This window comes from Mustela nivalis (assembly GCF_964662115.1).
Source record: "Mustela nivalis genome assembly, chromosome: 4".
Lineage (NCBI taxonomy): Eukaryota > Metazoa > Chordata > Mammalia > Carnivora > Mustelidae > Mustela > Mustela nivalis.
The window spans coordinates 56,428,226-56,454,453 of record NC_139023.1 but is presented as its reverse complement, the minus strand read 5'-3'; the positions used below and the strand labels follow the sequence as shown (position 1 = coordinate 56,454,453).

The 26,228-nt window shown below is 40.9% G+C and overlaps 1 protein-coding gene across 7 annotated transcripts in view; it reads left to right on the top strand.

Moving 5' to 3' along the window:
- C1QTNF7 (C1q and TNF related 7) overlaps positions 1-26,228 on the top strand; it is a 114,768-nt gene that overhangs the window by 61,525 nt on the left and 27,015 nt on the right. Inside the window, exon 2 of one of the 7 annotated variants that reach the window (XM_082728718.1) lies at positions 22,287-22,348. The exons of 5 other annotated variants lie outside the window; for them this stretch is intronic. In XM_082728718.1, coding sequence (XP_082584844.1) covers positions 22,287-22,348 — 62 coding nt within the window. Of the gene's footprint in view, positions 1-22,286; positions 22,349-26,228 lie in introns of those variants that run through there. One more of the 7 variants, XM_082728723.1, reaches the window with a different exon arrangement.

The window sequence follows — 26,228 nt, the reverse complement described above, 5'->3', positions numbered from 1 at the left end:
TGATATTCATCAATGTTGGCAAAATGGCTTCTGAGAGGGAGAAGTTTTTGCTTTGCTCTTTTTTCTTTGCTTTTTTCTGAAATTCTTAGATTTTGTAGCTCCTTCTTACTGTCCCAAGCAACACATGCAGCTTATGTCTCTCATTTCAGACACCGAGTGCTGGTCTCCCCCTGTCCCTCCCTCTTACCTCAGTGAGGTGTGCATTTTCTAGAGCTGCCATGACAAACACCCACAAATCTGGTGCTTAGGACAACAGAAATTCATTCTCTTACAGTTCTGGAGGCCAGAAGTCCAAAATCAAGGTTTTGGCTTGTTTGGGTTCCTCCTGGAGACTCTGAAGTAGAACCCATTTCATGCTGCTGTCCTAGTTTCCTGTGGCTACCCCACCTCCGGGCTCCTTGGCTGACAGACACATCCCTCCCATTTTGTCCCCACCCTAATCCAGGACAATCTCCTCTCCTCAAAATACTTAACCTAATTATATTCACAAAAACCATTTCTGCCAAGTAAGATCACATTTGCAGGTTTTGGGTGAACATGTCGTTTGGGGGCCAACATTCCATCCATTCTAAATAATTTCTGAATGGTGAAAAGTGAACCTCTGTGCTTACACCGTGGTTCACGGAAGCTGCAAGCATCCCTCTAGATGGGGCCGAAGGATCCCTAAAGATCACAGGTTTTAGATCCAGGTAAATATCCAAGGACAAGTTCTTTTTTTTGTCCACTTACTGAGCTCTATGAATTGGGAGAAATGACTTGACTTTTCTGGGTCTTAATTCTCATCAGGAAAGTCATGTCTGGTCTGCAAATCCTGATGAAGGGTAAATGAGAGTTATAAATTGTTTAAAGTCAAGCATAATATGCCTAGACTAGAGTAGATGCTTCTCAAGCTGCTTTGAAATTACATTTTTTTTTTGAAATTATATTTTCAAAGGACTATGACTGGGAGACCACCAGCCCTCAATAATTTCACCAGAGGAAAGGGAATGCCTCAAATTCAAAGGCATCTGCTGGAGTCAGTGACCAGCATCACTTAAATAGTGTGTTCTCTGACCTCAGCTAGGCACCTGGGACTTTAAAACGGCAGAGTTAGGGCCAGCCTGGCCAGCCTGGATCACCACGTGATCCTCAGTGAGAACCAAACAATCTGAGAGACCAAGAAAGCCCAATCATCTTTTCACCAAAGCCTTTGGCGTGGTTCCCTTCTCAGGTAAAGGACATCTGCACAGCACTGTAGAAAGCATTTTTTTTTTAATATAATTTTTTATTTTTTATAAACATATATTTTTATCCCCAGGGGTACAGGTCTGTGAATCACCAGGTTTACACACTTCACAGCACTCACCAAAACACATACCCTCCCCAATGTCCATAATCCCACCCCCTTCTCCCAAACCCCCTCCCCCCAGCAACCCTCAGTTTGTTTTGTGAGATTAAGAGTCACTTATGGTTTGTCTCCCTCCCAATCCCATCTTCTTTCATTTATTCTTCTCGTACCCACTTAAGCCCCCATGTTGCATCACCACTTCCTCATATCAGGGAGATCATATGATAGTTGTCTTTCTCCGCTTGACTTATTTCGCTAAGCATGATATGCTCTAGTTCCATCCATGTTGTCGCAAATGGCAAGAGAGGGGGTGGAAAAGAATGTAGAAAGCATTTTTATATCCTGTGGCAATTTAATGACACATCCGTAGCATGGAGATCGCAAACCCTAATGCACATTAGGGTAATCATAAACCACAACACACAGGCTTCCCAAATTAGGTTCAGCAATCATTTCAATTTTAATACACATTAAGTTATTCAGCATTTTAATGATTTTTATTAACATGCTGTGGAATTACTACTGGAGTCAGTTCCACTTTTCCAAGGTGATAAATGTATCCGTTAGGAAGGCATTGGCTGCAGTTGGCAGGATACCTCAGGAATGGCAGCTCTAACTAAATAAGGGTTTTAGTTCATCCCGTAACAAGAAGTCAAGGGAGTTGCTGGTGTTAATGGTTCAGCTGCTCATTCAAGCCGTCAGAGACCGAAGCTGTTTCTCTCTTCCCACCCCGCATCCTTAACATGTTATCTTTGTCCTCAAGCATGTCATTGAATGACTCTGTGCTTGAGACATCACCTCTGTTCTATTTAAGGCAGAGGAGGAGGTGGGCTGCACCAATCGTGTCCCTTCCAGAATTCTCCAAAGCTTTCTTATACCTGACTGGGCAGAATGGTGTCCGGTGCTTCCCAAGGCCACCTGCACTACATAGGAGGCCCAGAAGGAGGCATATGTTGGCACCTGACAAAAATCAGAATTCTGGTAGCAAACACAGGGGTGTAATGGGTATCGATTTTTAAATTATGATTAGTGAAGCAGGGCTGACATGTAATATTATATTAGTTGCAGATGTTACAACACAGCGATCCCACAACGCCTGGGTATCGATTTTAATAACAGTATCTGCAACAAAAAGAAATCTGGAAGGCTCAGAAAACTACAGCTCAGAAAACCCTGTCCCTTTCTCGTGGCCAATATCTGTTGAGGCGCTATCCCTCTCCCTGCTGAGCATTTCTCATCTGGATAATTAGGGTTTAGGATAAAATTTGAGCGGAACGATCTTTTTAAAATGAAAACCAGATCCTATTTTTCTCCCACTGCCTTCAAGAAAACTGAACTTCAAATAAAATTTGAACTCCTCCCCATAGGCTGAGACCCAGTGTGGTCTAGCCCTTGTCCAGCCCCTTGGGGCCCATCTCCTGTGCCCTTGTTCTGGGTCTCTCCTGCTGCCCTGTGAACAGCTCGAGGGTTCCTGCTGCAATGTCCTTGCAGTGGCTACTCCTCTGCAAGGTTCCATTCTCCCACTCCCAGTGGCAGGCCATATCTTTGCACCTCCCAGATCTCTGCCCAAAGTTGGCTTCCCCAGAGAAAACTCCTCTGAGCTCCTCTCTGAGACTCCTCATCTTCCTACCTGCTTTCTAGTACTCCCATCATTTATCGTTATTTGAAATCATCCCTGTGTGTACTCTCTTACTCCCTGCCCACCTACCACTTTGCAGGGCCCCTTCTCCGGGGCAAGACCACTTTTTCTCTTAGTTGCTCTATTTTACCAGCTCCTGGTCCATGCTTTGGACATCAAAAGTTCTCAACAGATATCTGTTGAATGAGGATATGGACCAGAGTTAAGAATCCAAACATCAAATATCCAAGCAGAATAAACAATGGGGAAGCACGTTCCGGGAAATGGGTCCCAAGAGTAGAAATGTACAGACGGTCACATGAAGATGAAGGCAGCAAGCACAGGCTGTGCTTGCTGCCCTCAAGGGAGCACACAGTCCCCCCAGGAAAGTAAAAGGAAAAGAGTGAAGGCACAGTATGACAACTGCCAGCTTCAAACTTCCAAACTGGAGAATGGTGCATGAAGATTTTGCTAGAGGGATGCATATTGCAATGTTATTGGCAATAGCTAAAATTGAAACCACCAAACCATCCAACAATAGAGAGTTAGTTAAGACAATTTTAATACATCCATATAGTATAGTTTAAAAACTACATTCCATAATTATACTTTATTATATGGGAATAAGAGTGAATATAGAGTAAATGACAATAGAATTCCAAAAAAAAGTAAAGCATAGAATAGTACAACTTAAAAAAGAAGAGAAAAAGAAAAGATGTGTCTTTCCAGATGTAGATCTTAAAATGATAACAAGGTTATTTCTGGGTGGTCTGATGGTTACAGCTGATTTCTATTTTCTTCCTTTTGTTTATCTATATAACTTAATTTTTCTATGGTTAACATGTCTTAATTATGTAATCTTTTTCCGCGTTGGAACAACTGAATTAGAAATCATGCTTTAAGTCCCTTCTTGACAGTATGATCAAAACATTAGATATCAAAGGGTTTTTTCTTGGAGTGAGAGAGCAGACACATGAAAATGTTTGAGGTTCAGCAGGGCATGGGGGACAAGTGCCTGGATGGTAACCCAGATGGTATAGCCATGAGGAGGCCTAGGTGTCTTTTGACTTGAAGGCCGGTGACACCGTATGAACCTGCAGATCAGCCACCATAGAACGCCTCTTACAGATGTACCTTGTGCCAAATTCACTTTATCTTCAAAACATGTAAATTAGGTAATACTCTCCCATCTTCCTGAAGTCTAGGGAGGCTCACTGAATTGTCCAATATCCTCCAGAGAGCAAAAGTTAGACCAGCTGGGCCTGACTCTAAAGACTTTGCTTCCGTACATCACAGCTAATCTTCATTTATAATGTCAGCCTCAGTGCTCACTTCGGCAGCACATGTATCATGTCAGCCTCAAACATAGCAGTGGAAGACAACTAGCCCCCAGTTATTCCAGTGGATATCAAGCATTTCTTTCCATTGCTATTCTGGTCTATTTCTGGGCTCTTTATTCTGTTCCATTGATCTATGTGTCTGTTTTTGTGCCAGTACCATGCTGTCTTGATGATGACAGCTTTGTAATAGAGCTTGAAGTCCGGAATTGTGATGCCACCAACGTTGGCTTTCTTTTTCAATATCCCTTTGGCTATTCAAGGTCTTTTCTGGTTCCATATAAATTTTAGAATTATTTGTTCCATTTCTTTGAAAAAGATGGATGGTACTTTGATAGGAATTGCATTGAATGTGTAGATTGCTTTAGGTAGCATAGACATTTTCACAATATTTATTCTTCCAATCCAGGAGCATGGAACATTTTTCCATTTCTTTGTGTCTTCCTCAATTTCTTTCATGAGTACTTTATAGTTTTCTGAGTATAGATTCTGTGCCTCTTTGGTTAGGTTTATTCCTAGGTATCTTATGGTTTGGGGTGCATATCCTTGATGAACACAGATGCGAAAATTCTCACCAAAATACTAGCCAATAGGATTCAACAGTACATTAAAAGGATTATTCACCACGACCAAGTGGGATTTATTCCAGGGCTGCAAGGTTGGTTCAACATCCACAAATCAGTCAATGTGATACAACACATCAATAAAAGAAAGAACAAGAACCATATGATACTCTCAATAGATGCTGAAAAAGCATTTGACAAAGTACAGCATCCCTTCCTGATCAAAACTCTTCAAAGTGTAGGGATAGAGGGCACATACCTCAATATCATCAAAGCCATCTATGAAAAACCCACCGCAAATATCATTCTTTTTAAGTGTATTTTTTTAAAAGATTTTATTTATTTATTTGACAGAGAGAAATCACAAGTAGATGGAGAGGCAGGCAGAGAGAGAGGGAAGCAAGCTCTCTGCTGAGCAGAGAGCCCGATGCGGGACTCGATCCCAGGACTCTGAGATCATGACCTGAGCCGAAGGCAGCGGCTTAACCCACTGAGCCACCCAGGCACCCAAATATCATTCTTAATGGAGAAAAACTGAAAGCTTTTCCGCTAAGGTCAGGAACACGGCAGGGATGTCCATTATCACCACTGCTATTCAACATAGTACTAGAAGTCCTAGCCTCAGCAATCAGACAACAAAAGGAAATTAAAGGCATCCAAATCGGCAAAGAAGAAGTCAAATTATCACTCTTTGCAGATGATATGATACTATATGTGGAAAACCCAAAAGACTCCACTCCAAAACTGCTAGAACTTGTACAGGAATTCAGTAAAGTGTCAGGATATAAAATCAATGCACAGAAATCAGTTGCATTTCTCTACACCATTGATATTTTGGAACCATTAGTTTGAGGAAAATCTTAATCAGAGGCAAAAATCAAATCAGACGTTAAATGCAACATAATATCCTGGATTGGGTCTTGGAAATGACAAAGAATATTAGTGGAAAGGCTGACGAAATCTGAGCAGACTGGAGTTTGTTCTTTAAAAGATGACAGGTGATGGATGTTAGATAGATGATAGATAGGATGGAGCAGCTTTTGTTGAATGATGAGTTGGGGGTGAGGGTAGGGGGGTGACCTACGGAGATTGAAACCTCCCTGCTCATTCATCAACACCTCCCTCTATCTCAGGCCCAAAGAGTGTTCTAATTTGGATCCCCTTGAGCTGATTCAGTCTGCTTTCCTTATGGATGAAGAAACTAAATCCTGATCATCAAAGTAGCTTGAAAAGAGCTCTCAGCTGGACATGGCAAAGTGGACTAGAAGCCCAGGGTTATGGACTGAATGTTGTTTCCCCACCAAAATTCATCTGGTGAAGCCTTTACCCACACTGTGATGGTATTTATAGGGGGACTTTAGGAGGTAATTAGGTTTAAATGAGGTCGTAAGCATGGGACCCTCATGGTGGGATTAGTGTCGTTATAAGAAGAGGAAGAGGGTCTGGGGCTCTCTCCCCACATCATGTGAGGTTTTGACAAGACGTGTTCATCTGTAAGCCGCAAAGAGGGTTGTCACCAGGAACTGAACTGGTTAGCATCTTGACCTTGGATGTTCCTGCCTCCAAAACCTTTTAGGTTTTTTTAAAATAAATGTGTATAAAACCAAGGAAAGTTGAACCCATTTTATCAAACACCTATATTCCTGAGAGGCTGAATGAACTGAAATATTGTTGATGAATACAGGGTGAATTTGCTATTTTTTATGGAATTAGGTATAACAGTATCACTGGAGCAATTGTCCTCAGCCCTAGACCCTGCATCCACATTAGCTGGGGGGCTTGTTAAAAGTCCAGGTTCCTGGGTAAACTTCAAAGATTCTAAATCATTACAACTTGAGAATGGGCCCCTGAGACCTGTATTTGCAAATGCTCTCCATATTTATAGTGGTTTTCTCAGGGAAGACAAACTGAGGAATGAGAGATGGATCTGGAAAGAATTATTTTCATTGTATATACTTTTGTTATATGAATTTTTCAAACACACTGCCATGTACTGCCTATTAAAACTAAAGTATACTTGGGGGTGCCTGGGTGGCTCAGCTGGTTAAGCGTCTGTCTTCAGCTCAGGTCTGATCTCGGGGTCCTGGGATCAAGTCCTATGTCAAGCTCCTAGCTCAGCAGGGAGTCTGCTTTTCCTTCTGTGCTCTCTCTTTCTCTCTCTCTTGCTCTCACTCTTGCTTTCTCTCTAAAATAAATAAAATCTTCAAAAAATAAATAAATAAAAATAAACTGCACTTAACTCCGCAGGTACTGCCATGGTAGGGAGCAATGAATCTAGGGAGACACCATTGGGTCCCTGAAAAACAGAGAATTATATGGAACCAGCTGGAGGGTCTCAGGGCTGCCTTGTAAGTTAGAGTCCTAGCTGCAGCAATGAGCTGCAGCGTCCAAAAGCCTCCGCTCTGTACCTGCCTCTGCCCCTACCAACTTAGCATTCACTTTTCTGAGCATCCGGTCTTTCAGCTCCATGTAGCAGGACCAAACTAACAGACCTGTGAGGAGACAATGAACTATAGGACTCAGCACAGAGCCTGGCACATAGCAGGCCCTCCGTAAAGAAAAGATTTTTTTTTTTTTTCCCCAGAGCCCCTGAGGTGGAATGGAGGTGACTGGTGCAATCAGAACTGAATCATTTTTGAAGGGCAAAACTTTTCTTCGTTTTATGAAACCAAATTGGCTGTCTTTTTTTTTTTTAAGATTTTTTTTATTTATTTGACAGACAGAGATCACAAGTAGACAGAGAGAGAAGGGGAGGCACGCTCCCTGCTGAGCAGAGAGCCCGATGGGGGGCTCAATCCCAGGACCCAGGGATCATGACCTGAGCTGAAGGCAGAGGCTTAACCCACTGAGCCACCCAGGCTCCCCCAAATCAGCTGTCTTAAAGGAAGAAAGCTTATGTGTTCGAATGGTCTCCACATGCCCTTCTAGGTACTAACAGCCAAGATTTCTCACCTTGGGGTTCCTGAAATCAGCACCAATCTAGGAAATCAGAACTCCGTACGCATTTCCACTTAACTTGTAAATCTGTGCATTTATAATTTTTTTGGACTTTTTCCACACTATTGTGAAGTTTTGGCTTATTCTATGTTTTGTTTTGGTTTTTTTTTACCTAATTTTTACTTAAATATGCAAATAGCTATATTACAAAATATTTAGAAAATAGAGACGAGAAAAAAATTCACAACTCCATGATGTGAACACAATGGATGTTGGTATTTTGTTATATTTTCTGCAAGGCTGTTAAAGTGTGAGTTATAATCACCATAAGCATTATATAGTCACCCCAAACACAGTTTTGTCTCAATTTTTCTGTCAACATATTGCAAATATTCTCCCTATTATAACAAAGTCATTATGATCATACTTTGAATGAGCTGCACAATATTCCACCGAGTGACTATGCCACAATACCTTTAACGACCCCCTATCATCTACCATTCTCATTTATTCCCATTTTTTTGCTGTTTTTAATAATGCTGCAATGAACATTTTTGTATGTAGATAGATATGTAGATAAAAACTATTTCCTTAGGCTAAAGTCAGAAATGGCAAGTCTTCACTTTCTCAAATATGAAATTGCATTAGAGAACAGTATTATCCTAACTAGATAAACTTAGAAAAATAAGAGTTTCATGTGAATGTGCTCTTTCTTTGGTTTTCAGAATTATCAGGGGAATAACTTTTTGCATAGCAGAAATAAGCAGCCTGTGATCTACCAGAGACAAACAGGACGGCAAAAAGTTCACAGGGCAACATTTTATTTGGCTGCTACATCTTCAAGATTAATTTTGAATTACAAGCAAAAGACAACCCAGATCTTTGAGAAGCATCAATGCCGGTCACCCAGCTCACGTCCCATTGTCCTCATGTGAGCAGGGAGGGAAAGAAACTGCGTTCTTCCTTCTGAAAAAAGCCCTCCCTGGAAATGAGCATGTAAACTGACCAAAACAATCCTTTGACACTATTCAGCAACTCTCTGGTGAGCTTCTCCCAGCACCTTGATGCCAGCAATTTATCCCTTTTCCCTTATTCCAGAAAGACAGTAATTCAATTCAGTAAGAACTTGTGATATTCATAACAACTTATCTTTCCCGAGCACTTGCCACATGCGATGTTCTACCATATATCCTAAATGTAGGTTAGCTTTCATCCCATTTTATGGAAGGCACACTGAGGCCAGAGACTGGAATTTTCTCAGGATCACAGTTAGTAGGTGGTGGAACTGGGCTTCAAGCACAGGCATGCTGGCTTTAGAAATCATTATGTTGGGCGCCTGGGTGGCTCAGTGGGTTAAGCCGCTGCCTTCGGCTCAGGTCATGATCTCAGGGTCCTGGGATCGAGTCCCGCATTGGGCTCTCTGCTCAGCAGGAAGCCTGCTTCCCTCTCTCTCTCTGCCTGCCTCTCTGCCTACTTGTGATTTCTCTCTGTCAAATAAATAAATAAAATCTTTAAAAAAAAAAAAGAAATCCTTATGTTGATCAACCCCTACTCTCATGTTGCCTGGGGCTCAGGCAGGATCCCCTGGTGTCACCTGTTTTGTTTTTTGTTTTTTGTTTTTTCCTACTGCTACAAATTATCAACAACTTGGTAGCTTAAATCAACATGGGTCTTAATCTACGGTTTGGGAGGTGAGAAGTCTAAAACAAGTTCATAGAGCTGCGTTCCTCTTGGTGGCTTTAGGGGAGACAATTTTTCTTTTTTATAGGCTGCCTACATTCCTTGCCTTATGGCCATTCCTCCACCTTCGAAACAATCAAATAGCACCTCTTCTCGGATTCTGCTTCCCTCTGCTTCCGTCCTCACATTATTTTACCTCTCTAACACCAACCCCCTTGCCTCCCTCTAGTAAGGACGCTTGATTTTTTTTATCAGGAGCCTGTCCTGGATAACCCAGGATAATCTCCCTCTCTCAAGACTTGTAATTTCATCACGTCTGCAAAGGCCCTTTGTCAAGCAAGGCTGCACAGTAACAGGTGTTAAGGGTTAGGATGGGGACTTCTCTGGGTGGTCTGTACTCAGTTTACCATACCTGGGAGTAAATAAAGCTGAAAGACAACACGGAAGGACACAATTGTACCTGCAGAGTTATTTCTTGGAAATGATCTAAGAAAGAAAAGCTGTCGGGCTTAGAGTTCCAGCAATCCTGACAGAACCAGCATTAGAGATGGAGATAGCATTCAAAGAAGGTATGCCCACTCCTCTGTTTCTGAGCAGCTAACATGGTCCACATCCCTCACTTAACCCATTTCGTGATCACAACAACCCTGAAAGGGAGCATCTTTGTCTGCAAAACAGGAGAGACATTCAGATGAGTTACATAACTCTCCTGCAGTCACAGTTAGCACCAGGCCTGTGATTAGGACCCAGGTGTCTCTGATGCCAAAGCACAGGTGTAGACCATCCTGCCCAGGCAACTGCTAACAAAAGTGATCAAAACGAACCACACCAGCAGTGCACACAACCCCTCCATGACCACCCCCTACACAACATTTATCAACAATTTCCCTATCCACTTGTTTGTCTACATGTTTGTTACCTATCTCTCCCTGAAGGTAAGGATCTTGTCCGTTGCTGACCACTATCACCCCAACTCTGAGAACAGGCCACGCAAATAGTGGACACTAAATATCTGTTTGTGTAACAAATGAATAACACTTCTTTGACTGAGAGATAGCCAACGTAAACAAACTCCACCATATACAACATGGCTGAGACGTTTAAAAGTAACAAACAGCCCAAAAAGTTTTCTCAACAGCCAAAACAAACAACTCTACATCCAAGTTAATGCAGTATCTCTTCAGAAAAATCCCATGAGACCCAATCCAGAGCCTGTGTTCTCTTTCTGGAAAGTGATTTCTAACTAATTTGTTGAGCTCCTTATCACTCTACTTCCTGCTAAAAGGGATATGCTTCAGTGGCTAAAATTAAAGAGAAAGATTACCCTTCTGAAACACATCATCCAAGAGAGCAAGGTGACTGCCTATGAATATGGGAGAGTTCAAGAGATGCGACAGTGAAGTTACAGCCTCTGTAGGTGGAGACAAGGATTCAGAGAAACTAACCCATGACATTTCTCAAACTGACGCATTACAAAGCCCTAACACCAACACCTGTGTGCACATCCCTCAGCCCCTACAAAATGGATTGTTTCAGTGTAAGGATCCCACCCTCTGAAACACACATAACTAGACAGGACAACATGCACTCGAGGAGATGACATTCTTTCGTGCACACGGGACACTCTCATTATGGTCATACGCACTTGATTATTTTTAAATTTTGACTCTGCATGTAAATATAACACCATCCCTTTTTTTTTTTTTTTCTTAAAGATTTTATTTATTTATTTGACAGACAGAGATCGTAAGTAGGCAGAGAGGCAGGCAGAGAGAGAGAGGAGGAAGCAGGCTCCCTGCTGAGCAGAGAGCCCGATGCGGGGCTCGATCCCAGGACCCTGGGATCATGACCTGAGCCGAAGGCAGCGGCCTAACCACTGAGCCACCCAGGCGCCCCGCCATCCCTTTTTTTATTCACCCTGTGACCTCACCTATCCCTCCCTCATGGCAACTGGTCACTTCTTATCTCTCTGTCTCCTTTCCCAAGAGTGCTGTGATCTTCATGGCAGATAAGTGGCTATGTCATTTCTGAGTTTTTAACCTTGGTGATTTGGTACAGCATGTTGAATGAATCTTTTATTATAAAAATAGTGCATGATTATTACAAGTTTCAGAATGGTAGACAACAAACAGTTCTATGATCGTGAAAAAACAAAAATTTTATTATATTTTTCTCTTTTTTAACATAGAGTGCTTTTACTTTATTTTTCTCTTTCTCCTTGTAAAATCTTATGTGCACATTTCTGTATTGGGACTTTTTCACTGAACCTTATAATATAAGCATTCCCCTGTGCCATCTCAAAGTTCTGAAGATTGATTAAAGATAAAACTGTTCTAACATGGCTCTTGAGGGCACCATTGGGAACATTATTAACTTCAACTCGGTGTTTTGCAAAGAGAATGCTGCCTGTGACCTAGCTACTAATAAATCAGGTTCATTTCCTCAACTCACCTAGGAAATCCTTTTGTTTTCCCTCTTTTACCTTTTATAATCCATGACCTAAATGGAGCTGGCCCATGCCTTCTCAGCTTGATAACAGCCATCTGAATCTATCCCTAAAACCAACCAGCAGGAGACTTTTGGCAAAATATGGTATAGGGCATTCTGGTTCTAGTGCTGTTCTGTTGGGGTTTTTTCTACTAAAGTAAATGTTTTCATGAACTCACAAATGTGTTAGTCATAACCATCACAGAGTTCCAGTTGATGATTAAAAAACAAACTAGGTTTGGGAAAAAATTCAAGATGCCTTCCATACTCCAAATTTGTTCCCAGTCAACAGAGAACAGGGGCCAATGCCTTGAAACCAAACATATTTTTATGAAACCAAACATCATAAAACATGAGTGAACGTACCCTTACATCACTCAGACCACTAAGATTAATAGACACGCTGAAAGCATTTGCTTCACACTTGCTCAACTGAACAAATACATCTCTTCACAAAACTGATCCAAAATCTTGGCCATCCCCAGATGTCTAAAATCCAAGACTCTTTGCTCTCAAATTCCTCAATGAGAAAGTGTAGAAGAAGAGACTTTGAGACTTTAACTAAATGTTTAAATTTGGCACCAGGAAGAGAAGGAGCTAAAATTGTATATTGAAGAAGCGAAGAAAGGAAGAAAGGAAGGAAGGAAGGAAGAAAGAAGGAAAGAAAAGAGGGAGGAAGAGAAGATACACTGAGATAAATATCCACAAATAATCTCTTATATTATCAATGTTTTATTTCTTTGAGAAAAAAGCACCTTCCTTCTATCTACACATGATACTATCTATTGGGAGGGTAGAGTGAGTTTGTTTTGTTTTAATGTAGCATTTATTGACTTTTTAAAACCAAAAGGAATATGCTTATGGCTCCGCATGGAAATTTGGAAACCAGAATGCAAATGAAAGTCGAAAATATAAATCATCCATAACACGTCCACACAGCAATAGAGCCACATTAATACTTTGATATTGAGGCTTCTCATCTTTGTGATACATTCATTATTTCCTAAAGCCAAAATGAATGTTCTAGAGACATTCTAGAGATTAGAGACACTATTTGACAGTCTATTTTCCCCTTAATAAATATATAATAAACATTAACTGTTCTTAAAGAATGTAGATTCTTTTACTGATGTGTCATTGACTTAACCAATCTACAACTGTAAAAAAAATAATTTGTAATAACCAAAAAAGAGTATGTTAAGCTGTGATCAACATCATTGTACATATAACCTTGTCTACATTTTTTTTATTTTCTTCAAATTAAATCATAAAAGTAGAAATGTTGAGGCAAAGAATTGCACAATTTTCAAATTCTTCATATGTATTTTTCAATATACATTTTGCATTTCTTAGCAGTTGTACCATTTTGTATTTGCACAATTATGAACATGCCTATCCCCTAGCTGGTTTAAATTCTGTGAATCTTTACCAAACTACTTGGCCATTAAAACTATTTTGTTTTTCTACCACTCATTTATTTATTAAACAAGTGCCTATCCAGAAACCTCTTTGTGCAGCCTCTGTTCTCATGCTGGGGGCACGGCAGCAAACACAGGCTCTAGCAGACATATTGGGTTGGACTCCCAACTCTGTCTTTCTCTGTGACCTTGGGTATGTTCCTCACCTGAGCTTCCATTTCCTCTGTTACTACAAGGAAGCAAATACAACCCACCCAAAGGTGAGTGTGAAAGTTAGGTGTACTGACATATGTGCGCAGTGCTGCAGCCCAGGTAAGGTCCTCCTGGTAAGTGTTGGTGCCTGAACTTCACTTCTCTGCAAACCTGGACAGTTACTCTGTTGAGGCACCAGCTCTTTCCATGACATTTGATTGAGCCTCAGTTGGGAAGACTTAGGCCTCTACCTGAGGTACACTGGTTTCTCAGACACCACCTTCTCCATTTGAAGAAGGAAGAAAGACCAGTTTATGGGAAGCTGATATTTGCAGTTGGTTAGAACTCACATTGACATTACATTCATTCAAAGATGGGAATTGTGGTCACACATACACAGTGTCTGAGTCGCATGACTTTGGAGTCCCTTCTTTTTAAGTCAGAGGGTTTAGTGGATGGAGAATTTGACTGAAATTTGTCCAACTTTGCCTTCACATTCAGCTCTGGCACTCCGTTTTGCTTTAGCTCTCCTTTGCTATATGGAAGAATTTCCAGCAATAACTCAAATAATGCTAGGCTGGTTTTTTTTTTTTTTATTTATTTCAGATGTTTTATAAAGAAATTTTCTTTAAAGTTTATTTCTTTATTTAAAAAAATTAAAAATCACCACTTAAGCTGAGGCTCCATTTTGATCCTTTCTTTGCTCCTCAGTTAACCACTAGCCTGGAGCTAGTGCATTTCATTTCCATGCATTACTGTTTGTGGAAGTAAAACTTACATGATATAAAATTTACCGTCTTAAAGTAAACAATTCAGTGACATTTAGTGTATTACAATGTACCACCACCACCTCTATCAAGCTCCAAAACATTTTCTTCATGCCAGAAGAAAGCCCCCATAACCATTAAGCAATCACTTCTCATTTTTCACTTCCACTTCCAACCCTTGGCAATTACCACTCTGCTTTCCATCTCCATAGATTTACCTATTCCGGATATTTCATACAAATGGACACATACAATATGTGACCATTTGTGTCTGGCTTCCTTCAGTCAGAATAATGTCTTCAAGGTTCTTCCATGTTGTGACATGTAGCAGTACTTCCTTCCTTTTTCAGAGCTGAATGATACTCCATTGTATGCATGCACTGTCTAAGCTGGATAGAGTTCCATGCACATCTAGTTGCTGCCTACCATATTGTGCCAGGATTTCTTATTTGGTGATGATCCAGGCAAGAGTTCTGCTTCCCTCATATGCAGCCTGGTGGATGGTGCAGACAGGAAGGTAGATGGGTGTTCTGGCACATGGTCTTTGCCACCAACAAACCCGGGTTCAAAACATGGTTCTAACCCTTCATAGTTACATAACTGTAACAAAGGTGATTGGCCCTTTATGTCTTTGCTTCCTCTTCTGTAAAATAAGCATGAACTATTAACCACCTCTGTTGGGGTTGTTGAATGCAGCACACAAGACAATGCACAGTGACTTTGTGCAGGGGCTGGCACACAGTAAGTGACAAATTTCACACATTTTTAAGTCATTGATCAAGTACCTCTCAAGTGGCAGGCACTATTCTAGTGGTAGGATTGCAATAGTAAACAAAACATTAAACAATATGTAGCATCCACTACAGAGAGAAAGCAGACAAGACAAAGTGAAGACCATCACCAGTGTGATCATGGGCTAAGGTACTATGGAGCAGAGAGAGGGTGCTGGGTTGATGAGGTCAGAGAGATTCCCATAGGACATTCTGTCTAATCCATCAAGACTTAAACAAAACATGTTTAAAATCTTTCCATTCCTCTATATCTCCTGCCACCACAGCGCCCACCATGACCATCTCTTGCCCTACTGGCTGCATCAGCCTCCCAACTGATCACTCATCTCCCTTCCCAGCATGCTCCAATCCACACAGCAGCCAGAACATCATTTTAAAAATAACAAAGATGATGGTTCCCCTGCTTGGTGGCTCCCATTACTCTTTTTTTTTTTTTTTTTTTTTTTTTTAGTTTTTAGTTTTTATTTATTTATTTGAGAGAGAAAACAAAAGGGGGGGAGAGAGAGCAAGCAGACTCCCTGCTGAGTACAGAGCTAATGTAGGTTTTAATCTCGCAACCCTGAAATCATGACCTGAGCCAAAATCAAGATTCGGATGTTCAACCTCAACCAGCTGAATCACCCAGGTGCCCCACCCATTACTCTTAAGTTACAATCTAAACTCTTCAAGCCCTGAAGTGATTTGGCCTCATCTATTTTTCTGACTGCCTCTGCTATTGGTCACTTTGCCATGTAAGCCCCAACCCACTGTTCTTTCATTTGCTAGAATTCCCAAAGCCCTGTCCTGCCGTAGGACCTTCAGGCTCTTCTTTCCTGAGGGACTCCTCTTCTGTCTTCACCCAACTAAGTCATCTTCATGAATCTCCTTAAATGTCCCTTTCTTAAAGTGGTCTTCCATGATCCCTAGAAATAAAGTAGTCCCCCCCTTTTTAATCTCTGTCACCAACTCCCTTTTTTTCCTTTGTAGCATTTGCTTTGCTTGGTGTGTAATTACCTGCAGAAAAGAGGTAGTAAAATATAGTGGTTAAGAGTCTAAGCCTGGTGGAGCCTGAGTGCCTCAGTGGGTTGGGGCCTCTGCCTTTGGCTCAGGTCATGATCCTAGGGTCCTGGGATCGAGCCCTACATTTGGCTCTCTGCTCAGGGGGGAGCCTGCTTCCCCCCCTTTCTCTACCTTCTTCTGTCCCTACTTGTGATCTCTGTCAAATAAATAAACTCTTTTAAAAAATAAAAAGAGTCTAAGCCTGCATGGTGTCAAGCAAGATACATACTTCTTCTGCCTCAGTTTTTCCATGTGTAAGGTGAAAATAGTAATAATAGTAACTACATTCTCTGGTTGTAAGAAGATGAAGTGAGTGGATGTGTGTGAAGCCTTCAGCACAGTGCAGAACCCGGGATGGCACTCAGTGAAGCTCCTGAGAGCTGCTCAGCCCCCTAACCCACTGAAGATTCAGAGGTCTCATTGAGTCTGCTCAACAGTGTTGACCAATGCCTGGGCACATATCTGAATGTTAATGAAGATTTTTTTTTTTTTAATAAGTGTGGGCTTGAACCAGATCAAGAAACAGAGAGAAAGATCTCACAGGTTGAAGGAGAAAAGCACATGCAATATCACAGAGCTCCACAAAAATGAGATGTATATAAGGACTGGAAAGGGCTTGTCTAACTCTACACCTCAGCGTAAGGCCAGTAGCTGGTATAGGGAGTGGAATAAATTTCAGTGAAGTGAATGAATGGTCTGGAGTTAGCAGAGCCAGCTTTCAGGTGATCTGGAAGAGTGGTATGGTGATATGGAAGAGCTATGGAAAAGCAAACGAAGCCCAGCAATGAGCAAGGCAAAGACCACTGGTAGGTCAAAGTCAGTGTGGAGTCCTGGATGGTGGGCCAAGAGGGCTTGCAACTTGGGTGCAGAAGATGTAGGTATAGATTCTACCTCCTTGGCCACATGACTGATTTTTGAGCAAGGGCCCCTGGGAAGCTTTTCAGGAAAGGCTCATACTTCAAAGACTCCATAGAAGAGGAACCCTCTGGGAAATGAGGGTTTCTGATACACTTGAGACCTGACCACACCAGAGGAAGACTCTAGTGTCTTGCCAGAGCTGTCAATCCAGGGAGATAATGAGATGACTTCAACCCAGACAGTGTGTTTCATCACCTGTATGCCATCTGGCAGGGTCAGCTGAGCACCCACTATGCACCCAGCATGGCTCTAGTTCTGTGAAATTCAGATTATGGGCTCAACCCGTGGCTGGGGCTGCATAGAAAATTTGGGGATACCCAATCCAGAGATGGTACAATTGTTAATACCACTGTGGAACAAGCTTCAGTGTCCTCTCCACAAAGCGTGTTGCCATGATTGAGCATCAGCAGAGGTCAGCTTTGCCAACTTTTAGCATTACTTCCAAATTGAAGATTCTGTGGCTCTGTCTGTGTTCCAGGGACTAAGGGTGCCTGACTGTTGGGGAGCTTACTTTCCTCTGGATTTTGTTTTCATACAGGAACAGGATAGTGTAAATTCACACAACCTTTTGGAAAGCAGTTTGGCAGCGTGTGTCAAGAGAGACATAAAACATCCAAATCTTTTGACCCAGTAATTCCTTTTCTGGGAATCTATCCTAAGGAAATAATCTTAAATAGGGATAAAGGCTTATGCACAAAAGTTTTCAATGTAATCTTATTTATAACAGAAAAAAATGTAAATAGCTTAATTGTCCAATCATTGGGGGGAAGAAGATTAAATAAATTATAGTATAACTACTTGATGAATATTATTTGGCCATTAATGTTTCCAAAGAATAACAGAAGAGAGATGCTTATTATATAATATTAAGTTAAAGAAAAAGCAAGCAGATGATCCAGTTCTCGGTACATATCCAAAGGAAAAGAAAACAGGATATAAAAGTGATATCTGTACTCCCATGTTTATTACAACATTATTCACAATAGCCAAGATATGGAAACCACCTACATGCCCATTACCCATTGGATGCATAAAGATGTGGTATATACAATTGAATTTATTCATCCATGAGACAGAAGGAAATACTATTATTTGAGACAATGTGGATGGTCCTTAAAGTCATTATGGTAAGGGAGATATGTCAAACTGAGAAAGACAAATGCCATATGATATCACTTACATGTGGATTCTAAAAAAGCTGACTATGACATTGTATGGCTACAATGGCTATCATATTACAATACATATATGTATCAAATCAACATGTTTTACTTCTCAAATTTATACAATGTTGTGTGTCAGATATATTTTAATAAGGAATAAAGAAAGAAAGAGTAGTAACAGTGATAGATAATATCACAAATCTTTGAACAGATTATCTATGCATGCACACACAAACACAGAACAAAAAATAACAGAAAAAAAAATAAACCAGAATGGCAACAGTGGTTATCTGAGAGATAGAACTAAATTTGTGTTACTTTTATTTTTTCACCTTTTCCTCTTCTACAGTTTTTCTTTAAAAAAAAAATAATAATAATAATAATGAGTACATATTTAAAATAAAATATGAATAATTCTGTATGACAATGATATTGAGCATATAGAGCGTAGACAATAAATTTTGAGGTTAAAAAAAGAATACATGTATTTTGATGAAAACTTTGTAAACTGTGAACAAGAAAACGTATTAGAAGGAAATCACACACACACACACACACACACACACACACACACAGTCAATCAAAAACATAAAAAACCTAAACCTGTCACTGGTTCCATTAGAAACATGACCAGTGTTTGGTACGTTTTCTTATCTGTCTTTGCCCAACAGTGTTATCTGTCATAGTCCTTCATTCTTGCCTTCCTCCAATCCTTCTTGACATGGCAGTCCAAGAGATCTTTTAAAACTGTATGTATGGTCCTGTCTCTCCCCTTGCTTCGTATTGCTGTACACATAAAGTCCAGGATCCACAATGGCCTTTCCACTCTTGTGATCAGCCTCTGCCTCAGCCTCTGCTTGTATTTCTCATCATGCTTCTCACACTATTCTGCTCCTCAACAGCTTTGTCCTACTTTGCCAAGGTATCTTATCCTCTTTCAGAGCCACGTTTTTCCTCAGGCTGTTAGCTCTGTCTAGCAGCCTGCCCTACCCCACCTTGCACCTATTTTCCCAGATACCTGATATCATCCTTCAAGGTTCAAGAAATTCCTTAGAAGTTATTCCTTCAGAGAGTTACTCAAACCACATAGATGAGGTTATTCTGAAAAGTCTGTTCTAGAGCCCAGAAGGAGCACCATCAAAGACAAGCTTTTCCTAGTACCAGCAAGAAGGTAAATTCTAAATTTGCTAAATTTAGCTAATTTGCTAAAACAAAAAAAAACAAAAAGACAAACAAACAAAAAAACCCAACAACAACAACAAATAGGAATATCTCTGACCTAGAATTGTTTCTCCTTCCACCAACAGAAACCAACATTTCTTGAGTAGCACAAATGCCAGTCAATGAGAAGCATTACTTCATTAATTTTAACAATCATACCTGATCTGAGCAGTTCTAGATTTTTAATTTATGGAAGAGAAAAGTAAGGTTTAGACAGTTCAAGCAAATTGCCCAAGGGCTCATGGCTGGGCAATGAAGACTTTGGCCTTCAAAGACGGTGGTCTTATTCTGCCAGCTGCCACAAAGAAATGTCAGTGGGAAGAGAGAAGATGTGGAGAGTCCTGCTAATTTAGACTGTGGTAACATTCCATTTCTTTCTTCCTTTTTTGCCAAAACCACTATACTCAGCTTTCTTCCCAAGCACACTATGAGTCACTGTTGGATTTCCAGCTCTCTCTCCACTGGGATAGAGTCAGTGAGAATGTTGTTTTGGCTGGCAGGGGTATGTGTGCAAGTGGTACCACCTGCTGCTAAATCTTTGCCTTCGTTGGGTCTATTGTCACTCTTAACTCTGAGACTGGCTCACGTCCATGGGTCTCCTTCCAGAATGCCTCCAATGTTTCCAGCAAGAAGCAAATCAGAGAACAAGGGTCTTCTGTTATCCGGGTAGACATTTAGAAACACTAGACACTTGGAATAGAACTGAAATGCCCACAAAGAAGTGAACTTAACGGCTTTCAATAAATGTAAGCTATTAATTAATATTGTTATTATTATTAATAATAATTATTGTTATTATTATTATCATATCATCATCATCACCAGCATCACCATTTTTCTGCCTAGATAATGTCACACAGACATTCTCAAAACATAGAAATGTTTCATCACTAAATGTCCATATTACCTCTGGCCTCCTTGCAACCATAGGCCCCTGGGTGGTTTTCAGGTGCAAACCAGGTGGGCACAGAGAACACAGGACAGACAACTCATCAGAAAACAGGAGCCAAAACTGCAATAGTCAGAGCAGCAAAGATAATGCCAGCAATATTAACTCACCTCACAGTTACTGAGTGCCTATTGTGCTCTACACAACGTGGGACTCATTTTTTGTGGATTATTTCAATTAATCTTCACAACAATCATAGGAGAGAAGCAGCATATTAAATTAAAGCATATTAAACTGAAGATTTGGTCTGGGGGTCAGAAAAATCTGAGTTTGAATGCCAGAACTATTACTTAATAGCTTCATGACCTTTGCAAATTCTCTCATTTGGGATCCTGACTGTCCACTTCTATAATAAGCAGATAATAATACCTACTTCACTCAGTGGTCAGGATTTACAATGGTTAGCCTATAGTAGGTGCTTCATAAATAGGTGCTATTATTTTTGCCTTCAAATTAGGAGTCCCCATAAATGATGTTGATTATTAGCCCCTTGAAGAACCTCCTCTGGGCTTCCAGCTGCAACCCTTCAGATAGGTCTCTTGCCCTTGCCCTGTAACTAATGTCCTGGGAGGGCAGATCCTCCCAGAGACCATTAGAGAAAGAGCAGCCCTTTGTAGCCAGCTAGAAGGGAAAGCAGTTGTTTTTGGCTTCCAAGGTATTCTGGGAATCTGAGAGCAAGGTGGATCTCACCATTCCAACAAAAGTCACCCCACATACCAACAAGTAATACCTCTTCCCATATGTGCCTTCTGTGATTTTCCCTCGCATTTGTCCTGTGGCAAAGTTCTATCTAATGGATATTTTGGGTCAAACAATATTACAGAGTGGACTTAACTGTTGGAATTAATTTAAATAAGAAAGTGATATTATTCACTAACATGGCAAATATTCATTTATCAAGTGCCCATTGTTCGGGTTCACTTTAGTAACACACTCGAACTTGAAGTAGAAGATGGCAAGACCACAGAAGAAGAAGAGCTCGAACTTGAGTAGAAGATGGCAAGACCACAGAGAGCAGCTCAGAGGCTGTTGCAAGAGTTTGGGGGAAAGACAAGGAAATAGGGGAGCTACTCACGTGGCTGTTGAAGCATACTAGTCAGTGGTTGCCTCCAGAACCCAATCAGCATTGAAGACTAATTTTCTTGCTCTTATTCTAGAATAAATCATTAATCCACCATCATATAGCAAGCATCTCTAAATTCTAGCCCTTGGCTGCATGTGGGTAGCATAGGTGAGTGAGACAGGGTTCTTGCCCTAGAGAAGCACATTATATTATAAGGGGTGCATTCTCATACCTGAGTCTATATAAGGTATTACTCATGTACAGAACCCTAGATTCCCCATAGAGACTGAAAATCCCCTAAAAGTAGGGGTTGACTTCTCCACATTTACTTGGGCCCCAATGACTAGTACCCCTCTCCCCTTCTAGAACTTTAGACAAACTGAGAAGTGAAACAAAATATTGTGGGCATCCATATTGTGGAAATAAGTGAAGTCGAACCAGATGAGAACAAGAAAATGTTATTTATTCTGAATTTGCTATAGCAAGGGAGTGAACCATCATCACATACATTTTGGCAGAGTCTCAAAGACAGGCAGAGGGGTGTGAAAGCTTTATAGTAGAAGAAACCAGGAGGCTGATTGAAGGCTGTTGGTTTGGTGGGGAGGAGGATTTTGGAGTCCGCTTTGCCCCTCACCAGCACTGCCAATCTACCCCTAATCTCAGTCCCCTTGTGCACCATGAGGAAGTCCCAGAAGCTCCCTCCTGGGCTCATGGTAAAGAATTACCAGGAAATACATATAAAGTGCTTAGGACAGTGCCTTGACATAATAAGCACTTGATAAATGGTAACTTTTTTTTTATTTTTCATCATTCAAAGATGCAGCATCTCAGAAACAAGCTTAAGTGTCCATCGATGGATGAATGGATAGAGAAAATACGGTATGTATATACAATGGAATATTATTCAGCCACAGAAAGGAAGAAATCCTGCCATTTGCCACCCATGCACAGGCATTATGTTAAGTGAAATAAGTCAGGCAGAGAAAGACAAATGTCGTATGATCTCACTTACATGTGGAATCTAAAAACAAAACCAAACCTCAGACACATCCTACAGAATGTAGATTGGTAGTTTCTGAGGTTGGGGTTGGGGAGGGTGGATGCCATGGGTGAATGGGGCCAATGCATACAACTTCCAGTTGTAAAATAAACAAGCCCTGGGCGTGCCATGTACAGCCTGAGGACTATGGTTAATACTGCACTGTACATCTAAAATTTGCCAAGGCAGTAAACCTTAAAAGTTCTCCTGGGAAGAAAAAAAAATATTTGTTAACTATATATGGTATTGGATGTTAATTAGACTGTGTGACCATGTCACAACATACACATATACTGAATCACTATGCTAGGCACCTGCAATGGATACGACGTTCTATGTCGATCATAGCTCAATGTCTGAAAAAAAGAACATGCACACACACACACAAAGATACAGCATCTCTCATATGCCTCCATATTTCTCAGGCAAGTGAACAAATTAAAGTTGGCACAACCTGGAGACATAGAGGCGTTGTGAAGCAGACACATATAGGTTTTGCTTTCATGGTCTGTCAGCCCGGCTGTCACTGCCCAAGTTCTCCCTTTGTCTCTCTCAATGAACAGCACCATAATGGGGATGGAAGGGGCAGTGCCCAGCCTTGTGGACACGTGTTCTGGGGCTGACCTGCTCCATTCTGTGCCAATGGACTCTTCAGCTCCCAAGGCAACTCAGATCACCCCGTTAGCCTTCACCTTCAAGACTCCAGGATTACCTGACATTTTGAAAACAGCACTGGCTCTCCAATGTTTTCTAAATAATCTCAGGTCAGTTTGACAGGTTTTGTTAGTGAAAGCCAAACACAGCAGCACCTGGCACTAGCAGGACCCATTCTGGACATGTGGCGGCGTGGAAGACCATGCTCTGCGGGGTCTTCCCTACTGAACTTGCCTGGCTTCTTGGAATTTCTGTAATGGGTCGTCAGAGAACTCCTACTGCACTCTGAAAACATCCCTGAAAAAGCTTGACAGCCCCGTAAAATTACATTTCAGAACTTTTAGTTCACACTATGGCAGCCTGTGAATAAAGTGCTTTTAAGACATTTTTTTACTTATCTAAAATATTCTTGTTTTTGATTAAGAAGTCTCAAGGGCCGATGGAGCTGCAGGGTGTCAATCGCTCTGTTGTTATCCAAGATGATAAAAATTCCTAAGTTTTCTGAAATAGCTACAGAATAAATGATACGATGTGTGGAATTCACCTCAAAAGCTACCAAATGCAAGTTTTAGCGGGGAAGGGGAGCCTCAGTGAATAGGGCACCAGGGAAACAATATTCCCCTTAGGTCACTTGCAGCTGGCTGCTGGATGCCTGGGGCATCAGTAGGCATCACATTCATGTATGTTTGAACTGTTCTGCAATTTTTAAAACATTTCTTATGATTTAAAATATGAGAAGTGATATTTTGGACATAAGGAGGAGTATCAAGTATTATGGTCGAGGATAATGCTATTTGTTAATTCTCAATTATATTTCTATATATAAAAAAATACTGCAGTGCCTTCTCCATGTGAAGTTAGGAATGAGGGATTGATGAGCAGCCATGCTATGAAAGGAGAGACTCTTGGAAATCATATAAGGACCTGAGTACTAAATCCAACATCCCATGCAGTTGTGACCTTTGGGCAAGTCACTTATTCTCACTGCATCTGTTTTCTGGTCTGTAAAATGGGAAAATCAGGCTGATGTCCTCTGAGGATCCTTCCTTCCCTGATGGTGTGAGATCCTTGCTGGAATATGAGTCCATGCACATCAGGATCCTCTCTTCCTCTTTCAACTCTGATCCCCAGGGCCTGGGACAATTCCTGGCACACAGTAAGAGCCAATAACATTTTTTCATTCAATGAGTGAGTGAACATGCAATCTAGTTTTCTCACAAGAACTCTCTTCTTTCCTATAATGAAAGCAGAGTGGGTTTAGAAACCACACTGAAAAGCTGGAAAAGTGGCAAACAAGCATCACCTCCATGTATATTATCCTGGTTATAGCCTATCAGGGTTGAGAGAGAATTGACGGCTTGACTCAAAATCTTATTTGTAGTCCTTCAGGGGCTCCCACCACCCCAGGAAAAAGACCAGAACTTTCCATGACTAGGAGAGCCATCCAGGCTCAGGCTCTCCTTTGCTCCTTCTCAATGGCCTTCCTCAAAATTATCCTCTTCTACCTCAGGACATTTGCATGTGGCAATCCCTCAGCCTGAAAATGTTTTCTCACAGTCTCTTATTGGATAATGTCAGCTTCTGTTTCACATTTTAGGCCAAATACCATATCTCTAGGCAAGCCCTTCCTGATCCATAGTCTCAGCTATGTCAGTCATCCTGCTAAACACTCCCAAAACACCCTTCACCTTTCCTTTAAAACACCCTCTAGAATTTATTAAATTTATCAAATGACCTTATCTGCCCTTGATATAAGTAAGAAACAACTTTCTTCTTTCACCATCACTTCTTCTAGTCAAATTATTTTGGATCCTTCTCTGTCCTTTCATGACATCTCAGGCAAATTCCTTAACTTTCTGGTCATTTTTGGTTACATGACCCAATTTCATTATTTAATTGTGACTTATTTTCACATATTAAAAAGATAAATCTAAATAATAACTTTCATCTCACATCTAAAACATGCCTGTTCTCTTTCCATGCATTTAACTCAGGATCCACTGTGGTTTTTTGCTCTTCCTCCAACTCTTCTCCCTCCTTCCACTTTGAACATGTCTAGAGTCAGATCAGAACATAAAAGAATTATAAAAACATGATCTAATTATTTTTGTTCAGTGTGAGCTATTTGCACGGTTCTCTCCTGCCACACACAGGTGTGTCCTGTCTTTAAATGCCAGCTATCTCTAGTTGAACATATTCCCAGGGTCATTAGAAGCTTTCTGAGAGACCTCCATACCACACAGTTCCCTGAATGGGTGATTCACTCCTTGGTTGGTACTTTGCACTGCCCTAAACCAGCCTCAGCTTCTGTACTCAGTGATGTACTCAATGGCTTCTTACTGGCTACCTTGTTCTAGGAAGACTCTGACCTGGCTTAAGTTTCCATCTCGATGGCCCAACTCCACCTTCATTCTTGGTACCATCTGTCTCTTAAGAAATTCATGTACCCTTGCCTCTCAGATGGTTATCCCTATTCTGGCTCCCTTCTCTAACAGCCTTTTGCCTTTATAGAGCTAGAATTCTCTAGTTTCTTTGATATCATAAGATATCAACCTCCAGGGGTGGGTCAAGCTCCTCCAGAACCTACTTATTGCATTTCTCTGATCCTGTGAAAGCTGCAAGGGTTTTAGCTTCACAGTTTAGTTAAACATCCAGCTGGAAAATAAACAGCTTCTTTCTTGTGGGCACCTTTCCTACTATTGGTGATCTCTTAAAGTCCTTGCCTCCTGGCTAGAGAGGAGGTATCACTCTTCCCTTACTTCCCTCATGGGAAAGAAGGGGAGAGCTCATTAGCACTCTCTTATCAGCTTACAGCTTTTTACTTTGGAGGCTCTCTTCAACCATTACTTATTTTTTTTTAACTTCTAGTTTTCTTTTATGTGGATGGAAAGTGGACCACAGCTCAGTGTCAGATCCAGCTGTTCTTAGCAAGTCTTTTTTTTTTTTTTTTTTTTTTTTTTTTGGAAGGTCAGATCTTTAATTTTTAATCATTAGGAAAGTTTCTAACCAATTCTTTCTGGAATACTTTATGCTCAGTTTTATGTATATATACCTTTTCTATATAAA